The sequence below is a fragment of the Nicotiana attenuata genome, chromosome 11, assembly GCF_001879085.1.
Source record: "Nicotiana attenuata strain UT chromosome 11, NIATTr2, whole genome shotgun sequence".
NCBI classification, from domain to species: domain Eukaryota; kingdom Viridiplantae; phylum Streptophyta; class Magnoliopsida; order Solanales; family Solanaceae; genus Nicotiana; species Nicotiana attenuata.
In genome coordinates this window covers 7,235,668-7,254,963 of record NC_031999.1, presented here as the reverse complement: position 1 = coordinate 7,254,963, position 19,296 = coordinate 7,235,668, and the positions used below count along the sequence as shown (strand labels likewise).

The 19,296-nt window shown below is 34.4% G+C and overlaps 2 protein-coding genes across 3 annotated transcripts; one reads left to right on the top strand and one right to left on the bottom strand.

The window, feature by feature from the left end:
• LOC109234075 (copper methylamine oxidase-like) lies at window positions 4,418-12,577 on the top strand. Its single transcript, XM_019399922.1, has 12 exons — window positions 4,418-4,753; window positions 5,566-5,675; window positions 5,813-6,118; window positions 6,925-7,037; window positions 7,130-7,460; window positions 7,545-7,760; window positions 7,839-8,075; window positions 8,572-8,757; window positions 8,866-9,006; window positions 9,925-10,193; window positions 10,385-10,466; window positions 12,171-12,577. Exons 1-12 carry the CDS (start codon window positions 4,558-4,560, stop codon window positions 12,306-12,308), a joined length of 2,325 nt encoding a protein of 774 aa, XP_019255467.1. The 5' UTR covers window positions 4,418-4,557; the 3' UTR covers window positions 12,309-12,577.
• LOC109234074 (myb-related protein 330-like) lies at window positions 13,639-15,676 on the bottom strand. Of its 2 annotated transcripts, none has more exons than XM_019399920.1 (3): window positions 14,917-15,676; window positions 14,677-14,818; window positions 13,639-14,559 (listed from the first exon to the last, which is right to left on the bottom strand). In XM_019399920.1, the coding sequence occupies exons 1-3, from the start codon at window positions 15,047-15,049 to the stop codon at window positions 13,761-13,763; spliced, it is 1,074 nt and encodes a 357-aa protein (XP_019255465.1). In that variant the 5' UTR covers window positions 15,050-15,676; the 3' UTR covers window positions 13,639-13,760. The 2 variants fall into 2 exon arrangements, with proteins under 2 accessions (XP_019255465.1, XP_019255466.1); XM_019399921.1 differs by having other exon boundaries at window positions 14,677-14,806; window positions 14,917-15,673.

Here is a 19,296-nt window from a genome sequence, read left to right as displayed (position 1 = left end):
ATGTGAATCTCAATTGTCGGGATTGATCGATAATAAGTTGTTGAATAAATTTAAATTAAAACTTGTAAGTGGTTGTAACGTAATGAGAATAAATTAAAGCAAAAATACTGAAAATGCTGGTGGGAGAAAAGATTATGTTATACGAATTAATCAGGCAGATTAAAGAACGTAATCCGTCATTGTCTACATGTATTAAAAAGGAAGGCCAAGTGATATGAGTACAAAGGACTGCGCAGCTCATAGCTGGTTGGAGTTTGTTTTTTCAGTAATCATGTTATTATTATTATTATTATGTACTGCACATCACACCATTATCAATTGGGAAAATCGATATTGACAACTATAACTTGTCTTTTGGCTAGTAAAAATTTCTTAATGATATTCTTTTAGTCCACTTCATGTGGGGGTAAGGGACTATAGCATGAGACACTATTTATTTAGTGATACTATTAAATAACGTAAATTCAGAATTTGGACTTTATGGAATTGAGTTGGGGATTTTACCACAACTCATTTTGATTTATTGAGTTCGAATGAATTCATAAATTGCACTCTACTTCCACCCCTGATACTAATTAATTGAATTATCATTTGAACCAGGCCTGAAACCGATATATTTGTACTAATTTTGCAGCAAGCATGACAAAATAATGTATCCATAAGATAATATAATTCGCCTTTCTTTTTCATAGCAAACGTGAAGTTGAATATTCTCTCGACGACTCTATACAGTTTGATAACTTTGCAACCAATGATTTTCTAGTGCAGTGCTTAAAGTGAGTGATAAGTGACTCAACTAGCTAGATCAAGATTTGAAGGACAACACCCATGGTCAAAAATAAAATTAGGACCAGTGATCATAAAAGGAACATGGTCCCAAGAGGTTTTACTATGTTAGGTGTTTGTCCAGATTTTCTTACCGTAATTGGTTTTCCTATCTCATGAAGGAAATGACAACATATTTACCATAATTGGATTTTTCTTTTCCTAGAAGGAAAATATAATTCTTCCATAAATGGCTACTCATTTTTCTTGAAGGAAAAGGTTTGGAGTTCTATAAATTGAAGATCCGTCCTTCTCATTCAGTAGCATCCACAATGTAGCCATATGGGGTTTGAGAGTCGTGTTTAGGGGGAGAACTTTACGGGACAAGTGTTAGTGTGTCACTTGTGTTGGCCTCTTCGTGAGGTTGATTGCTCATCTCCGCCGTGGACGTAGGTCAGTTGACCGAACCACGTTAAATGTTTGTGTCTCTTTTGGTAGATTCCTCTTTTGTTGTCGGACTTATCGTCGTTCAATTATTGCTTTACTAGCTTCCGCATGACACCTGACTTTTTCCGATCCTACTGAGCCATGTATACACACCCCGACTAATTTCACGGAATAGGGAAAAAATTACCTAGTATTTTTATCTCTACTGAAATTTGAACCTGAAACCTCATGATTCTCAGCCCAGTTTATTAACCACTAAGTCACACCAATTGTTTTGGGACTAGTCTTGGAATGATCAACATTTAATTGTTAGCTCTGCTAATCAAGCACTAGATGTACCTAATTTACAATTTATTCATAGCCGGAGTTAGGAGGTCCATTTATGACTCAATATAAATGATGTTTTAGTTATATGACCATCTTCATATGACGAGATTCTTGTAAGGTCATTATGATTGTAACTAATTATAAGAGATTATTTCCTCGAGGGTAATGAGAATGATTAACACTCCTATTATAATACTTACTGAAGAAATCATTTTAAAGTTAACGGGTAATTTATTTATTATTATTATTATTATTATATTATTATTATTTGCTTCATATGCTTTAGGTGGCCACTTCGTGATGCAAGATGCAACTATATATAAGTCTCAAATGAGCAACCCCCTTGGATTTTGAGGTGATTTCTTTTAAGAATTAACTCCCAAATTGATTTAATTAGAAAACTGCAAAATTATTAAACTAAGAGAATGGCAAGATTGTTAAATGATCTCAATTTACAAAAAGATAGGAATCTCGATGTCCTGGATTATTGGCACCAGGTGATTGTTTATATATTGGTGACCTGTCAAAATTGACGAATGTTGTACTAGTATTATTACACATTGAAAATGCTATAAAGTATTTGAATATGCAGAGATGGAATAAAGTGAAACAAACATGACTAAACACGTGACGACAAAAGATAGACTAGTTGTAGATAATATTATGGGGAAGTAATTAAGAGGCAGCACACGTTAAAATACGAGTAGATCAGCCCAAAACCAATTATTCTAATTAACTCTACTATCAGCTTGTTCGGATGGTCGTTACGTATTGTATTGTATCGTATTGTTATTTTAAATATGATGTTTGATTGTTATTTTTAAATTTTATTGTATCGTATTGTTAAATCCATTGTTACGTAATGACGAAATGTGTCACTTTATGTAACGACCAATTTGGTGTGGTTGCGTCATTATCTTGTCTTTTTCTTCTCATCTCACCCTTCACTATTATTAAATAACTTTATTTTATCATTTAACCTACCTTTGTATATAATAAATTTATCCTGCATCATAATTTTTCTTTATAATATTACAAATTTATTTTTCATATTGCTGGTGCATGATATCACGAAACAACAACAAACGTTATCTATCCAAACATTGTATTTATCAATCGATACAGTACAATACAATACGATACATTATGAAACGATGTGTAATAACCATCCAAACAAGCTGATATGAGGCGAATACTGTGGATGTAAAGCAACACCGCAAGCAAAGCAATTATATTAAACGTTTAATAGGAGTAACTATCGTTTCAAGTTTTGCCATACAAAAGACATTTTAATCATAAGAGTATGTCTAAATTACTCTTCATTTCTCCTTGACGCCTCACTTGATAATTAATAACTTCGTATTTTTCTAACACGTAATTTTGAAACATATCAAAGCTCGTCAAAACAACTACTATTATATATAGGATTGAAAGTAGTATATTTTTGTGATTAATAGAAGTATTCAACTGTATCTATATTTCAAGTTTAAATCAATGAATGTGTGTACATTTCCATCGAAATTATACATCCACAATAGGTTTATCATCTTCATGAAATTACTCGTTTTCAATATTTTATGTCTGTTTCATATGCATCAAACTAACTTCGAAAGTTAAATAATTTAAATTACATCTGATACTACTGCTCCAAAGTTCTAAACAATGAATTTGTGCAATTTCAAAATTAATAACTTAATGTCATTCTTAGTCACTAAAGTATAAGGTTCAAAGTTTATTAGATTTTTTATCTTTTTCATGAAGACAAGATGATCCGCCTTTTACAAGAAAGATAAAAATATTATAGAATTCAAAGATCAAAAAAGTAAAAAGAATAAACAGCTGGCAATTAAATCCAGCAATTCTTCCCTTACTTGTCCACTGTTCATCGTGTATCCTTTTATTTTTTTTACCAAAAAGTTTTATTTCCCAAATTTAGTGTGATAATTTACTATATTTAACATGCTATGTATGTAATACACATGAATTTATTATCTAATATAGTACTTTTTTCATATCTAATTTGAAATTTATACCCTTTCAATTAGTGCGAGTTAATCCAATTAAATTACTTAACACTTTTATACTTCTTATTTTCCTTTTTTTTTTCTTCCTCATTTAGTTTGGGAAATTTATTTGTAATATTACTAACAAGAACCAGGTTGTTTAGCTTTGGCGATGATATACATTATTTTTGGCCAATCCACCACCCAATTTATCATCCACAAAGATCTGTGGTAATGATTCCTAGTATATCATTTTTAGGTAACTAACTGGATATAGTAAATGCGTATTAAAATCTTTTTAAGAAAATAGCCAATTTTCCATAATGAACATGATTCGATAATCTCGAAAAGAAGATAATTAAGTGGCCAAAAGAATAAAGAAACTGTGCCTAACATGTGAAATGTAAAATGGGGGCTTAATCCAAAAGCTTCCCAAAAGATTTGATTCGAAGAGACATCTAAAAACAACCATTAAAACATACAATATACAAAAAGAACATCAATTGCTATTTGATATTCAATCTTGCTTGTACAAGATTCAACAATCACAGCTACTGAAACTATCAATTTGGCCCTACTAGTCACTACTATTGTTATTTATCGACATATTATTTTTGTTCTAATTTGTATAATATTTTTTCCTTCTCGATATTCATATTATATGAAATTTTATAAAATATTTTTTTCATAATACAGACATGTGAAAAATTGCAATTTAATTTATTATAGTTTTTAAATATTTAAATTTTAATTTTAAACTATTAATTTAATTTAACTTAAAATAACAATTAAATTTAAAGTGTCACATAAATTGCGGAATATTAAAAAAAATTGCCATTTTGAGCTCTCTTCTATATACCATCACGGGACATACGTCCAAACAACAGTCAACAACTATTGAGCTGAGTGAGTGGCGAAGGGAGGCAACCCAGAGTCCTCTGTGTGTGTGTGTGTACGTGATTGCTGTATATGTCAGTAGACTGTGATCACACTTGGCATTTTCATTCCATTCGCAATGGCCGCAACTTTGCACAAGGTGACTCCTCCTCCTCCGATTACTACTGCTTCTTGCTGCCCTTCGGCTTCCGCTTCTGTCATCCGTCGCGAGTCCGCCGCAGCCTCCGTCGTGGAGGACGATCAGCAGAAACAAACCCCGGCGCTGACGTCATTGGTTAACTCTCAACCTCCTTCCTCCAATCCCTCCGGCAAAGGTATAAATGCCTTTCGACTATATAAAATTAAGTTTCTACGCTCTATTCAAACAATGTGTGTGTGTTTTAGCCGGCCGTCGGACTTCGGAGTATATGTATGTGTGCAATTGCACAAGTTGTTGTCTCTTTCTGTAATTTGAGCATCTGCATGTTTGATTTTCGTGTGCTTACCGAATATAAATGACAGCTTCGATGATTTTGTTCATCTGCATTGACAAATTATTTCTATATCCTCGTAATTTATATACCTGTAATCTTAATTTATATACATGGAGAAGGAAATTCTATTGAATAAGCTACAGTAGAATTACGGTCCTTAAACATTTGTTTAGTCTCAAAAATCAGGGTTTACTTTTGGATGTTGCCAGTGTAGTTGCACAATTCAGTCGGTCTAAAATTATTTAGATCACTACTATATATTTTACCCCTGCAATTTTTAACGTAGAGTTTTGTCCTTAAATTGAATTGACAATTAATCAACTAGTTAACTAATTCCTAATTTCAAATTAGGTGAGATCAAATCATTTGTATCTTTGTATATCCATTTCACTCTATACTCATGTATTTTTCTCCAGAGGATTTATACTGTAATAGTTAAAACTATTTTTAGGTTGTTTCTCAACCTACCATGTCCTTCCTAGTTTTGTGAAACTTAAGTAGATGAAGTTCCTTTTGAAAAGAATAAGAAAAGATTTTGTTTTTTCTTTAAAAATTAAGAAAAGATAAAAACAAAGTGATACATTAATGGAGGGAGCTTGTTATTGGAGTAGTTGGTAAGATGTTCAGTGCTTGACAATTCCATGTTTATGCAGGGAAACAAATCACGCCAAGAGCTCATACATGCCATCCTTTGGACCCTTTATCTGCTGCTGAAATCTCTGTGGCTGTGGCGACCGTCAGAGCTGCCGGTGAAACACCCGAGGTTCTTAATCACTATCTTTTTGTCATCCATTTTTGCGTTGAACAATTGAACAAGTATTAGTTGAACAACAGGACATCATTTGCTCTCAATTCCCCTAATTGTTTTCATTTATTTATTTTTTTGCAAAAACATTTTAGGTCAGAGATGGCATGCGCTTTATTGAGGTGGTTCTTCTGGAACCTGATAAAAGTGTCGTTGCACTGGCTGATGCCTATTTCTTCCCACCTTTCCAATCTTCATTGATGTCCAGAAGGAAAGGAGGGCTTCCCATTCCTACTAAGCTTCCTCCAAGGCGAGCTAGACTTATTGTATATAATAAGAAAACAAATGAAACAAGCATATGGATTGTTGAGCTAGCTGAAGTATATGCTGCTGCTCGAGGTGGACATCACAAGGGAAAAGTGATTTCATCCAATGTTGTTCCAGATGTTCAGCCACCTATAGTAAGCACTTTCTCGTCTTTAGAACTTTTAAGAGTTTAGAAGTACATGAACAATAGATGCAATTGGGTTATCAAAGAACTGAAGTGAGAACACCAAGTAAGAGCAACCCAAAGTTCTTATTACGATTAAACCAAATGCTTTCACTCTTCACTCTAATAATTGCTCATGAATAATGAATTTTAACTACATTTTCTGAAACATTACCGATTTCATTTATTGGTATCCTTTAGAATGTTCACTTGGCTAGATCAACCGATTAATTAAGTTATGAACTTTTTTGAAGTTGCGAATACCTCCATCCTAATGGAACATTTAATTAATTTTCCTAGCAGTAAGTTGGTTGTTCTTTTGTTTCTATCAACTGGTCTTGTACAACGGGTGCTCTAGAGATTCTAAACACTCTATGGAAGAAAAGAGTCAGAAGAATTTGTATTTTTCTTGTACTAGCATACGGTCTTGGGGCAACAAGGAGAAAGGACACAAGCCAAATTGGATATCCATTCTGATTCGAGAAGCCGATTAAGTGTTTTCCGTGCTATATATACTTTTGTTTACTTATATTGCTCTCTTCTTGATGAACTGTGTTTTCTTTCCCATCATATGGAAAGTAGAGCATACTCATACACCAAAATCAGAAGTAATTTTTGCATATATAGTCTGTCTCAACTCTCAAGTTAACCCTAAAAATGTTTAAAGTTTGCAACTTTTAAGTTCTTTGGCTTAAGTGAGTTGTGGTATAGGTCAGCTCTTTAGATTTCAATTATTCTCAAATTTTACATATTATCTTAACTTTGTACTGATTGTAGGATGCACAAGAGTATGCTGACTGTGAAGCTGTAGTTAAAAATTATCCTCCTTTTAGGGAAGCAATGAAGAGAAGGGGTATTGATGACATGGATCTTGTGATGGTGGACCCCTGGTTAGTTAAATACCCTTGATTTTTCTTTCTTCTCCTTTAAGAACCGATTTCTTATTTCATTGCATTTCGACCTGAAAATGCTTTCCGCACAGGTGCGTTGGTTATCACAGTGAGGCTGATGCTCCTAGCCGCAGGCTTGCCAAACCGCTAGTATTCTGCAGAACAGAGAGTGACTGCCCAATGGAAAATGGATATGCAAGACCGGTGGAAGGAATATATGTACTTGTTGATGTGCAAAACATGCAGGTGATAGAGTTTGAAGACCGCAAACTTGTACCTTTACCTCCAGCTGATCCACTGAGGAATTACACTGCTGGTGAGACAAGAGGAGGGGTCGATCGAAGTGATGTGAAACCCCTCCAGATTATTCAGCCAGAGGGTCCAAGCTTTCGAGTCAATGGGAACTACGTGGAATGGCAAAAGGTAATTCTTTTTCCAGTCTGATATGCATTGAAGGATTATTTGCTTATACATCTAACATGTCATTCTTTCACTTTGTTTTGACAGTGGAACTTCCGAGTAGGTTTCACCCCTAGGGAGGGTTTGGTTATACACTCTGTGGCATATCTTGACGGTAGCAGGGGTCGGAGACCCATAGCCCATAGGTTGAGTTTTGTGGAGATGGTTGTCCCCTATGGGGATCCAAATGACCCACATTACAGAAAGAACGCTTTTGATGCCGGAGAAGATGGGCTTGGAAAGAATGCTCATTCACTTAAGAGGGTAACTGACATTTCTATGGTTCAATTATGGATGACTTTTGGGAATGTAAGTGCTAATCTAACAAAATCACCCTTGCAGGGATGCGATTGTTTAGGATACATAAAGTACTTTGATGCCAATTTTGCAAATTTTACCGGAGGAGTAGAAACCACTGAAAATTGTGTATGTTTGCATGAAGAAGATCACGGGATGCTCTGGAAGCATCAAGATTGGAGAACTGGCCTTGCAGAAGTTAGACGGTCGAGACGACTTACAGTTTCTTTTATTTCCACTGTGGCCAATTATGAATATGGATTCTACTGGCACTTTTACCAGGCAAGAATAAGAAAATCATTATCAGGAAATCCTGTGTTTTCATGTTCTAAAAAAATTAGGTAACATTGAAGTTTTATCACAAGTTCACATTTTATTTAGAACACTTGAGGGAAAAGAAAGCAAGCAGAAGCAAGATAAAGAATTTCTTGTAACTTCGGTTGTGTTTATGAATAATGTTTTCTGAGAGACAAACTCATTCCTGGGAGAAAATACCCTCATTCTTGGCCAAATGCTTGAAACTAAACCAATGTTATCATTCTGTTATAATCGAGTTGATACCAATAATAGCTCTACTACTTGCTTATGCCTTCTTTTTTTTGTGGGCGAGGGAGGATTTGCTAAGCCAAAGACAAGTGAATATCAGAAGTTTACATCTATCCCCGAAAAAAAATTCAGAATTTATGCTCATTTATTTTGCATAAATGTCTTTGCTGATTGTAAGTACGTTTAGCTCCACTTACCATTTTGAAACGATCTGTAAATTTTGTGGTTACAGGATGGGAAAATTGAAGCAGAAGTCAAACTCACAGGAATTCTCAGTTTGGGAGCATTGCCTCCCGGAGAGTCTCGTAAATATGGCACCACAATAGCACCGGGGTTGTATGCACCTGTTCATCAACACTTCTTTGTTGCTCGTATGAATATGGCAGTTGATTGTAAACCAGGAGAAGCACACAATCAGGTATTTAGTGGAACAAGTTACCGTGTCCATCCGGAAGTTAAAGTAATTTCATACCTTCAGTTTCCCAGTTTTTAACTTTCTAATCTGAGTTGTTAGTCCTATGTCTAGGTTGTTGAAGTTAATGTTAGAGTTGAAGAACCTGGGAAAGAAAATGTTCACAACAATGCGTTCTATGCTAAGGAAACAGTGCTTACGTCTGAATTGCAAGCAATGCGTGACTGTGATACTTTATCTGCTCGTCATTGGATTGTAAGAAGCCTTACTTGACTGTATCCTCCTTTCTTTTTACAGAACTGTTCTTCAGGTTACTTCCCTAGCACAGTATCTGCTGAGATATGTACTCATAGTAGACTGTGGTCCTTAAAACATGGCCACTGATTTTTGAGGGAGCTAAGTGCAATGTGTAGAACCTCCACCTTAATGCTAGTCTTGTCATATGAGAAATCCTGACGAGTGTCATTCTTATCATTCGAACAAAAATTGATCGCCTTGTTTCTCCAAAAAAATGATTTTAAGAACTTTCTATGACTTGTATGGTTTGGCATAAGAGTACTATATGTTTCATTCTTCTGAAAATCACGAACTTTTGTTGAGTTTTGCGCTCTTTGGATAGATGTGTTTGGTAACGAAAACAACAAACCCAGTTTAGTCCCACAAGTGGGGTTTGGGGAGGGTAAAGTGTATGCAGATCTTACCCCCTACCTTGTGAAGGTAGAGCAGTTGTTCCCGATAGACCCTTCGCTCAAGGAAAGATAGAAAAAGAAGCAATAGCATCAAGCAGCAACAACAATGCGATAATATATTAACCGAAGCGAAAGAAACAAGAATAGGGATAAGAATAAGAAATAGAAACAACAGGTAGTAAAAGAAAACTAAGCATAAGGAAACACAAGAGCAATACTAATACTACTGCTATGGAAAAGAAATACGCTCAACTACCTACTAACCTTCCACTGAAGATTGCAGATGAAAATTTCAATTGCAAATTCATTTAGATAGGGCGGTTGAACTTAATTTTGTTTCAGCATGTGGTGTTGTGGAGTCAATTTTTAGATTCCAAAATCTGCTAGCTCAAAACACCAAGGAGAAGTGGAAGAAATTGAATACTAGCATCCCCAACCGTAGTAACAGAGCCATCGATTTGACTGCGAACATCTGATTTTGCAGGTTAGGAACACAAGAACATCCAATAGAACAGGACAGCTAACAGGGTACAAGCTGGTACCTGGCCCTAACTGTTTGCCATTGGCTGGTCCTGAGGCTAAGTTTTTGAGAAGAGCTGCATTTTTGAAGCACAATCTATGGGTTACAAAATATGCACCCGGAGAAGATTTTCCGGGGGGAGAGTTCCCTAATCAAAATCCACGTGTTGGTGAGGGATTAGCTTCTTGGGTTAAGCAAGATCGTTCTCTGGAAGAAAGTGATGTTGTTCTCTGGTTAGTTTCTCGACAACTGTCAAATTATGTTATTACATTGGAGTTGCAGGTTTCAGATTGTTTTACCAAACACACACACTTAACTTTCGTAAAGAGCTAGATGTGGAACTTCTAATTCCTTGGAAACCTTTATATACATGTTTGAGAAGTTACCTATTCCTTGAAATTCTGATCTACACAGATTATTGCAGGTATGTTTTTGGAATCACACATGTTCCTCGGTTGGAGGACTGGCCTGTTATGCCAGTTGAACATATCGGTTTTATGCTTCAGGTATTCTGGAATATGAATGTTTTATGTTTATTTTGTATGAACTGGTGTTTTTCTCCTTGTCTTTGTCATCATCTAATTTCTCGTTATCTATTGTGTTACCTTTTACTTGGTGCTAAAGAGCTGATTATGTATTGTATCAATCTTTTGCAATAACTCAACTCATTCATACATTCGCTATGTGTATGTTAGAATAACTAGCCAAACATAAACATAGAGTGTAGCATTGGAAGTATTGGCAGTGGAGTATAAAGGATTGTGAATATCCACAGAGAACTTGTAAAATCAAAGCAATTGGGAGCTGGTAGTAGAAATGGGAAGGTTCTTTTTCAAGTTGTTATCTTGACATTAACCTATTCAATAGTCGGTTGGATTTGCTTGTTGCTTTATTTTTACTGTTCCTTAAGCCGAGGGTCTATCGGAAACAGTCTCTCTCCTTTATAGGGTAGGGGTAAGGCTGTGTATACACTACCCTCCCCAGACCCCACATATGGGATTAAGCTGGGTTTGTTGTTGTAATAGTCTGTTGGATGTTTAGTCTGTTGAACAAGGAAGAGGGTTTTGGGGGAGAGGGGGGAGTACTGAAGTTGTTAATAGACTGCAATGGCTAGAAAATGTACCTCAGCATTTGCTTTTTGTACCAGTCCTAATAGGCCAAGACCTTAAGTCTGGATCAGGTTAACCACAGTAAGTTTAGTGATTTTTTTTTTGATAAGGTGAAGATTTTATTAAAAACAGTATCAAGCTGATACTGTAAAAATACAGAGATACTGCTGGCTTAAAAACATTAAAATCCTAAGCAGTCTAGCATGTCCAGCATATCATGAAAATACATAACAACATTTCCATCTTTCCAATAGTGATAAAACTCTCCATCCTTTTTAATTACTGAAATCTCGTAATCTTTTTTTCGAAATTGCTGGCTAAACTAGAGAATTATATCTCTTCCTCAGAACCTGTTTAAGTTTATTATCCAAGTTTAGCAATGACTTTATCCAACTCCAAAAACCCGCTGTATAATATTCATTGTGAAAACTGTTAAGATTCATTGAAACCTTAACTCCACCTATGTAAAATTTTGCATAGCCAGTCTTCAATCCGGATAAAGAAGAGGGTTGTGATATCTTGATGGCTAAAACAATAAGTTCCCTAACTAATTTGGTATTGAAACATAGTTGATTCATTGATCGATATAACATGGAAATTCGAAAAGGGTTTAGTTCTATACACATAAGTAGAGTTGGCAAAATGGTTAAAAGAAAACAGTTATCCACCCATCTTATCCATCAAAAAATGGGTTGAATAATGAACTTTTTAAAAACGAGTCAAATATGGATAAGAACCATATTATCCAATTAGAAAATGGATAACCAATGGGTTTAACTTTTACATTTATAAAGCCTCAAATTGGGGGTTCCTCAAGTTAGGAAGACTAGGAATTCTCTCAAAAGTAATCATATTCAAGAAGCCATGGATAATATGGATAGCCATATTATCCGCCAGTTAACCCATGTATTATCCGTATTAAATATGGGTCGGGTCGGATAATTTATCCGTTTTTTGCATTACCCGTTTTCAACCCGCCCATATCCGATCCGACCTGCCCGCTTGCCACCCCTACTCATAAGTCATAATAGAAGGTGGATGGTTCTGTTTGTCAATAACCTCTTCAGTTTAAAGAATGATTATTTCTGCTTGTTGATGCAGCCACATGGATTCTTTAACTGCTCTCCCGCTGTAGATGTACCTCCTCCTCGGGGATGTGACTTGGAAATCAAAGACAGTGATGGTTCAGAAAATGGTGTAGCAAAGCCCACTCCCAGTAGTTTGATGGCCAAGCTTTGAAAGGTTTCTGATTCAGAAAATAGTCCTCTCGTATTATCTGCACAGACACACAACAGGCAAACTTCCATCTTCTATTTCTTTCGGTACAGCCTGAATTAGTTGGTTCTACCACATGGATGTTGCTATACTTTAGATAACGTGTTTAAGCAAAGCATGTCCTGTTTTCTATTGACCTTGAACATCGTTATATAGAAAAACTAATAACGTTCACTCTCTTTGTATTTTTATTTGTATGGTATAAGCACTTTCACAGGTCCATCTTAAACTTGAATATTTGAAAAAGATTATCAAATACCACCGAATTCCATTAATAACAAAGAGAACAGCTTGATCATGCTCCACTTGATGCCAGATCCGATTACAATTAGACTAACCCCACTAAGTCTAACAACTTGATTTGTGCTCCACTTGAAGCACACACAATTAAGTTTTTGATCTTGATTGTTAAGCATGTGAACATGGAACAGACAAAGAAATTCACATGAATCATACATATGTGAATTTTTAATTGGAATAGTGGAAATAATAACTCCAAGCACCTATAACCATTAGGATAGTGATTATAAGTTCCTCTTTCGTATATTCTATCACTCTTCTTTCATTGTACAAAGACCATTATTTGCTCCTTGTTTGCATCAGAGTTCTAAAATTCATGCAAAATATCAATTTAAAACCTTCTCTGGCAATTAATTCATAGTACTATAAATAAGACTCATCACTTCAAGCTCTAGAAGTTTTGGGTTCAATTCTTGCTAATAATAGGAAGTTTATACATGTATTTGTAACTGATTGTACATTGTAGGTAATTTCCATCGTAGTTGTTCATAATTATTCATTAGTTGATTGATTGATTACTCACACTTCAACTTGATTCGCTGTGTGGTGATACTTCTCCTACCCCCTCCCCTCCCCTCCCCCCCCCTCCCCCTGAAAAAAAAGGAAAGAAACTTGGAGTCTTGGACGTACGAATTTAAATGCACAACAAAACTCTTTCCATATGTGTTGTCAATACACTTCATACAATTCAAAAGAGGGGTTGAATTATGGGTGTTTTAACTTCGTTATATGCGAACTATCTGAACTTGAAATATATTTCAAGAGCCAAGTAGCTCGTCTTTTGTGTCATCTAGTCTTAGATTTAGTCTAATGACAGCTTAGTTAAAAAGAAGGATAGTTAAGGACAGTATGTCCTGTTTGACAGCATGGAGTACATTTTACCAGATAAACATACTAACCACTAAAAGATGTAACAAATAGCCATTATTCTCCTAAACTCTTGAGATAATACGAAAGTAAAGAATTGAAATTTGACCAGAACTTTTCAAAGAAGTAGAAAAGAAAGGGAGAAAAGAAGATTCTCACCTCAAAGCCTCTTGAGTACAGTTTTGTATAGTTGTACGTATATAACAGAAGTAGATTCGAAAAATAAAAAGAGAAGATCGAATTTACATCCTAGATATGGTGGAAGACAAGATTTTCCCCACATGTATCTTCCGATAAGGAACTCAATGGGTTATTACTGAAATCTTCTTCATTCTTGATCCCACCGTAAGGATACTGAAACAGTGAATCTATTTTGTTCTCGGAACCCCATGACAGGTCTTGAGGATTTCCCAACATTTCATTCATCTGAATTTCAGCAGCATTATGATGGTTATTCATATTTGAACTATTGCTTGAGCTCTCTTTGGCTTCACTTGTATATAATATACTCATTTTTGAACTTGAGCTGTCGGAAAATTCAGTTTCTGTCATGTGTCCATGTTCAAAATTTGTTAAACTTGGCATTGAGCAAAAGCCAAAATTTGGATTCCCCTCAATTTGGTTCTGATGATCATAAGGTCTCAGATTTTGTTGGCATTGACCTAACAGTTCTGAATTGTACTCACTTGGATCCACATTTGCTTGGAATTCAAACAGAAACAGAGGATCAAACACTTGTTTGCTCACAAGTTGGTTTCTTGAAGCTTCTGTTAGTTGTCTATTTGCTTCACAGTCGACACTTGTTTCACTAAGGTGAAAAGGTTGCTCCATGTTAGCTGAAATTGACATATTCGGGAGCTGTGGTATCAGCAACATTGAGGCCTTTTCTGTACAGTCTGTCTCATTTCTTACTTGATTTTCACTTAGTGGCTTGTGGGTGTTTGGATCAATCCCTTGCTTTATTAGCTTCTTCTTTAGATATGAATTCCAGAAATTCTTTATCTCATTATCTGTTCTCCCTGGTAATTGTGCTGCAATCTGTGCCCATCTGGAATTTACAAAAAAAAAAAAAAAAAAAAAAAACGCAAAAGGGGGTAAAATATAAAAAAGAAACAGCAAAACACTCGAGCTCTAATTCTTTTTGAGTTTAAATAACATGAAAGACCTGTTTCCAAGAACTTCATGGAGATTAAGGATGATATCCTCTTCTTCCTGTGAGAACATTCCTCTTTTAAGATTAGGCCTCAAATAGTTTATCCATCTCAACCTGCAACTCTTTCCACATCTTTGCAGACCTGCAAGAATTTCTCCACACGAGAAAAGTTTCTTTTCACTTCCATTCTATGCCAAGAAAAGGAAAAGGGAAATTCAACAGTTTAAAGGAATGAAATGGAAAATATAATACCAGCCAGCTTAGGGACTGAACTCCAGCAGCCAACGCCAAATTTGGTGATATAATTGTACAATTTTTCATCTTCTTCTGGTGACCATAATCCTTTCCTTAGCTTCTCCTTAACAAAAACAGAGTGGCGTCTCATTGACTATATATATGCAGCCTAAGGTTTTCCACAAGTTTTAACAGTAACCACTTGTCACCTTATAGCTGAGACTATGTTCAGAATGTATGGAGATGGGATTGGTAATCTTCATAACCAATGTTTGAGAACTAAATATGAAGGCTAATATATAATCTCAAGAAGTCTAGCTAGAGAGATATCATACTTAGAATTCGAGGTCCAAGAGCTAGTGAGAAGGAAGAAGCTAGGTGAGGCAATTAAGTGGTTTTTACGCAAATTTTGGTGATGTTTTTGGATTGGATCTTAAGATATCTCTGGGCTCTATATAATTATTCTAACTTTCAAAGGGAAAAGGGAGGAAGAAGAATTGCTAAAGCATAAGATAAATGAGAATTACTCAAACTTGTAGCTAAGAGTAGTAATTTGTCTTTATAATCACACTTTGGACTACTCACCAGAACAAGTATTGAGTAACTTTATCCTCCAAACTTAGGACAGTATTATACATTTATGATGAGTTTTCTGAGTCTTAGGCATTTAGATCAGTTTCCTTCACAAACAGGAGTATTGGACAGGTTTCGCTATTTGATACGAGGATATATAGGGGAGCTTTCATCAACAGTTTATATTAATCGCACCTTTCTTGCAACCTCAAATTCAGCACTGTGGTCATGTGAGATTGGACCACTTCTTTTTTTGTTTGACAGTCATTTTCTTCTAAAGATTCAGAGTTATTCTTTAATGTCAAAAGAATTAAAAAAGTTCGAATAAAAAGAAAGAGCTTTAACTATTTTCTGCATGAGGTTTCCACCTTCCAGGACCTTTTCTTAGACAGTAAAAGAACAAGTTTTTCAATCCTGAAAGAAGACGTAAGATGATAGAAGAGGAAATTTAGTGCATTTGGACGACTTGTCATTTATATTTGTACATATATTTGTGGGTGAGGTTAAAAACGAACAAATTGAAGATCGACCGACACAAAGATTTCAAAGAAGTCTTGGGTCCATGCACATAATTTTCTTCTTAATCATTAGGTACCGGAAATTCACTTGCCTCAGTAATTCAGATTCATGCTGCCATGTTAGGATCTATTAAAGAAGTAGTGTTTTAACCATAATTTTTATTATTCTTAAGACTCAAATCCGAAACCCTAAATTATGGAGGTAAGGATCGCATTTGGCTTTGTATATAGTTCTTATAAATGGACATTTTCTTGGTACGGTGGGGAAAGAAGGAACTGAATACGTATATGAAATTTTAGTTGGAAATATTCGAAGCGTTTTGCTTGCATGCAACTTCAATTTCATAAAAAAAAAGACTTTTATTTTGAAGATTCATCATTAGAGCTTGGAAACAAACTCATATGTTGTACGGACAACTGATGTCATTTTCAATTGAAAAGTTTATCCAGTTTGTCAATAAGAGTTGAGACAATGTACAAGAGAGATATACACAGTTTAACTAGTTTGTCCAAAATCATTACTAACTTTTTTTTCGTTTTACCCCTAACTAAATTTAAAATAAAGAGAAATTACGTCCGTCCACATATTTTTTATGGACCATTTTTAAATTTAACCTTATCTGATGTAATTGTTGGGAGAAGTACACAAACAATCAATGTTAGGGCTGCCATTTAAGGATTAGTCAATATTTATTTTTGAAAATTTGAACTAAAAATCTTAATTTCAGGACAACTCGGAATATTTGTGCCCTGAAAAATTGAATAGAAAAACTAAAATTTAAGACACATTAATTAATTCCTAAATAACAATTATTTAGAGTGGCTACCTGGTGTCATTTCTACGTAATACTCCAGTTTTTATCATAAGGGGCCTACCTTTGAAACTTAAAGATCTTAGGAATCATTGGTGGACCTTTTTCACCCAGAAAAATATCAGTATTCACTTTGCCATTTTTGTTATGTAGTTAAGATTACAAATACTAGTCGTTTAGAGAGTCCCTAGAATAAATAATATAAGTATGAAATTCTTGCCACTGTACCCAAACAAAAAAGTACATCCAGTGCCATTGGGGCTACATTAGGAGATGGTTTTAGAGACACCTTATACAGTAATTAGAATGCGTATATATACTTTATGTACCAAGCCATGTATTATTTTATACGGCCAAAATGTAAAATTATAATACGCGGATTAGTAATACCTAGATAAAAGTATAAAATTAGAAAAAAGTACCTTGCTTTAAAATAGGCAATCCATGCATGATAATCCATGTATTATTATTTGTCATATGAGTATATAACTTTAATTCTTATTCAGTGCTCAAGATTTCCTACCTAGCTATTCCATTTTTTTTTGGGCTCAAAAAAAAGATTTCAAGAGGTTCCAATTATACAGCTTGATAGAGTTAAAAGTAGATTTTCATATTAATTACATTCTCACTTCCATAAAACCTTTTGTAAAGCTACATGGACTAATTGAATCCTCAACAATGGAGAGAAAGGGTAGATCTAATAGTATAAATTAGCTAGGGGCGGGTCAATTGGTTTTTTGGCTTTTTACAAGCTTGTTTTAGTTTTATGACCCTTTTTTTTACGCATGAGAGATTTACTTTTACACGTAAGAGATCTGTCTTTTACACATAAAAGATCTAAAAATATCATTTTCTTAAATTCAGAATTGTAAATGGCCATGATGTACAAATAGCACACTAGGGGTGGGGTGGACCTATATTTAATTTGTAGATTAAATTAAGTTGTGTCAAATCGTAACAATTGGCGTTGATGGAGAAGATGAAACTTTAGTAAAGAAGCAATCATCTAAATTGAATGATTAGTCAAAATGGAGGGGTTTTTCTTATTAAGGCACTCTTATATAACATCTTTCCACTTGAATGGATGAAAATTAGGAAGGCATTGGGACCATGGAATCTTTGAAACTCTAACATATATTATAAAATAATTCGAGTTTAAGTACTACATATTGGCAGTGCAAAGAAATTTTTACACTATTAGGCCAACCAAAACATATATATAGGTAACCTTTCATAAAAAAAAATGAGATTTACAATATTAAAAATAAGATAAGTTATCTGGTACAAAAGGTAATGTGAACTGATAATAAAAAATATTTTATAATGTTATTTCATATAACTTAAATCCATTATAATAAGAATAATAACCTTAGTTTGAAGCTAAGATGTAATTATTTGACTAAGACATATCGTACTAACCAACGGATGAAAGCATCATTATGTCAACTACTTACTGCAGACAATAATCCTTTTGTTTTTTGAAAACTCAAACTTGTGTTTTTCATTTATGCACAAAATTTCTTTTCAAGAAAAAGTGGGTAGTTTCCTAGCAACTAAAATGTTTGATCCAAATCAGTCATGATTATATAGTGCTTTGCGAGAATTTAATTAAGTAAAATTTGTACTCAATTAACATGTAGAAAATATCAGATGTTTCATTAGATCTAGGGGCGGCTCAACCAGATTGGTGGCCTAAAGCAAAACTTATTAAGAGGCCTTACGTTTTTTTGCCCAAAAAAAAAAAACGTTCACATAGGTATTTTTGTTTAAACTAAATTTTTTAGTTTTTTTAGATGCAAAGTTGTTAATGAGTTTTTACAATCGATTCTCTTTATATATTTTTTTCTGTTGACAATTTAACCAATTTATTTAATTTTGCTTTAGGCATTTTTTAAACCGCTCCTTTTTTGAGATTGTATTAGAGTTCGGCTTTTCTCCTCTCTTTTTTTGCGTGTTTTTTGAGTAATCTGATTTATATTTTTTTAGTTGACACGTTTGAATTCTAATATTCGATAAAAGGTAATATACACCTATAAGTAAAATTTAGTTATGAAAATAAAAAATTAGAATAATATAACCTAATTTTAGAAGTTGATAACTTCATATTACTACAAGATTTTACTGCTTCACTTCGCATGTTGCACGAATTGAAAACTTCAAGAAAAAGAAAAGAAATGCATAATTTAATTTATTCAATGTCCTTGCCCTTATTTTTTTGAGAATAGATATCTTAACAGAACGAAAAAAGGAAATACGCGGTACAATTTTTATTACTTAAGAGAAAGGAGAAGAAAAAGAATATTGATACTAGAATGAAAATTTCAGCTGACACAAGAAAGCGAATGAAAGAAGTGAAGGTAAGAGTCTAAATACGTTGTGGAGAAGAACTTATGAGAAAAAGGGGAGGACGAAGTCGGTAAAGGCGACAGCCATCCTGTGAGCACGTGTCCCTATGTGAAATACTCCCACAAATTAAAGAAACAAATTTTTTCCAA

What these genes read in the sequence shown, in the direction of transcription:
- LOC109234075 (XM_019399922.1), top strand. Translation starts at nt 4,558, where the DNA reads ATGGCCGCAACTTTGCACAAGGTGACTCCTCCTCCTCCGATTACTACT. An exon ending in CTGCCGGTGAAACACCCGAG is followed by an intron (nt 5,676 to 5,812) that starts GTTCTTAATCAC and finishes AAAACATTTTAG; the next exon opens with GTCAGAGATGGCATGCGCTT. An exon ending in ACTACGTGGAATGGCAAAAG is followed by an intron (nt 7,461 to 7,544) that starts GTAATTCTTTTT and finishes TTGTTTTGACAG; the next exon opens with TGGAACTTCCGAGTAGGTTT.
- LOC109234074 (XM_019399920.1), bottom strand. Translation starts at nt 15,049, where the DNA reads ATGAGACGCCACTCTGTTTTTGTTAAGGAGAAGCTAAGGAAAGGATTA. An exon ending in TTCAGTCCCTAAGCTGGCTG is followed by an intron (nt 14,819 to 14,916) that starts GTATTATATTTT and finishes TCTCGTGTGGAG; the next exon opens with AAATTCTTGCAGGTCTGCAA. An exon ending in CATGAAGTTCTTGGAAACAG is followed by an intron (nt 14,560 to 14,676) that starts GTCTTTCATGTT and finishes TGTAAATTCCAG; the next exon opens with ATGGGCACAGATTGCAGCAC.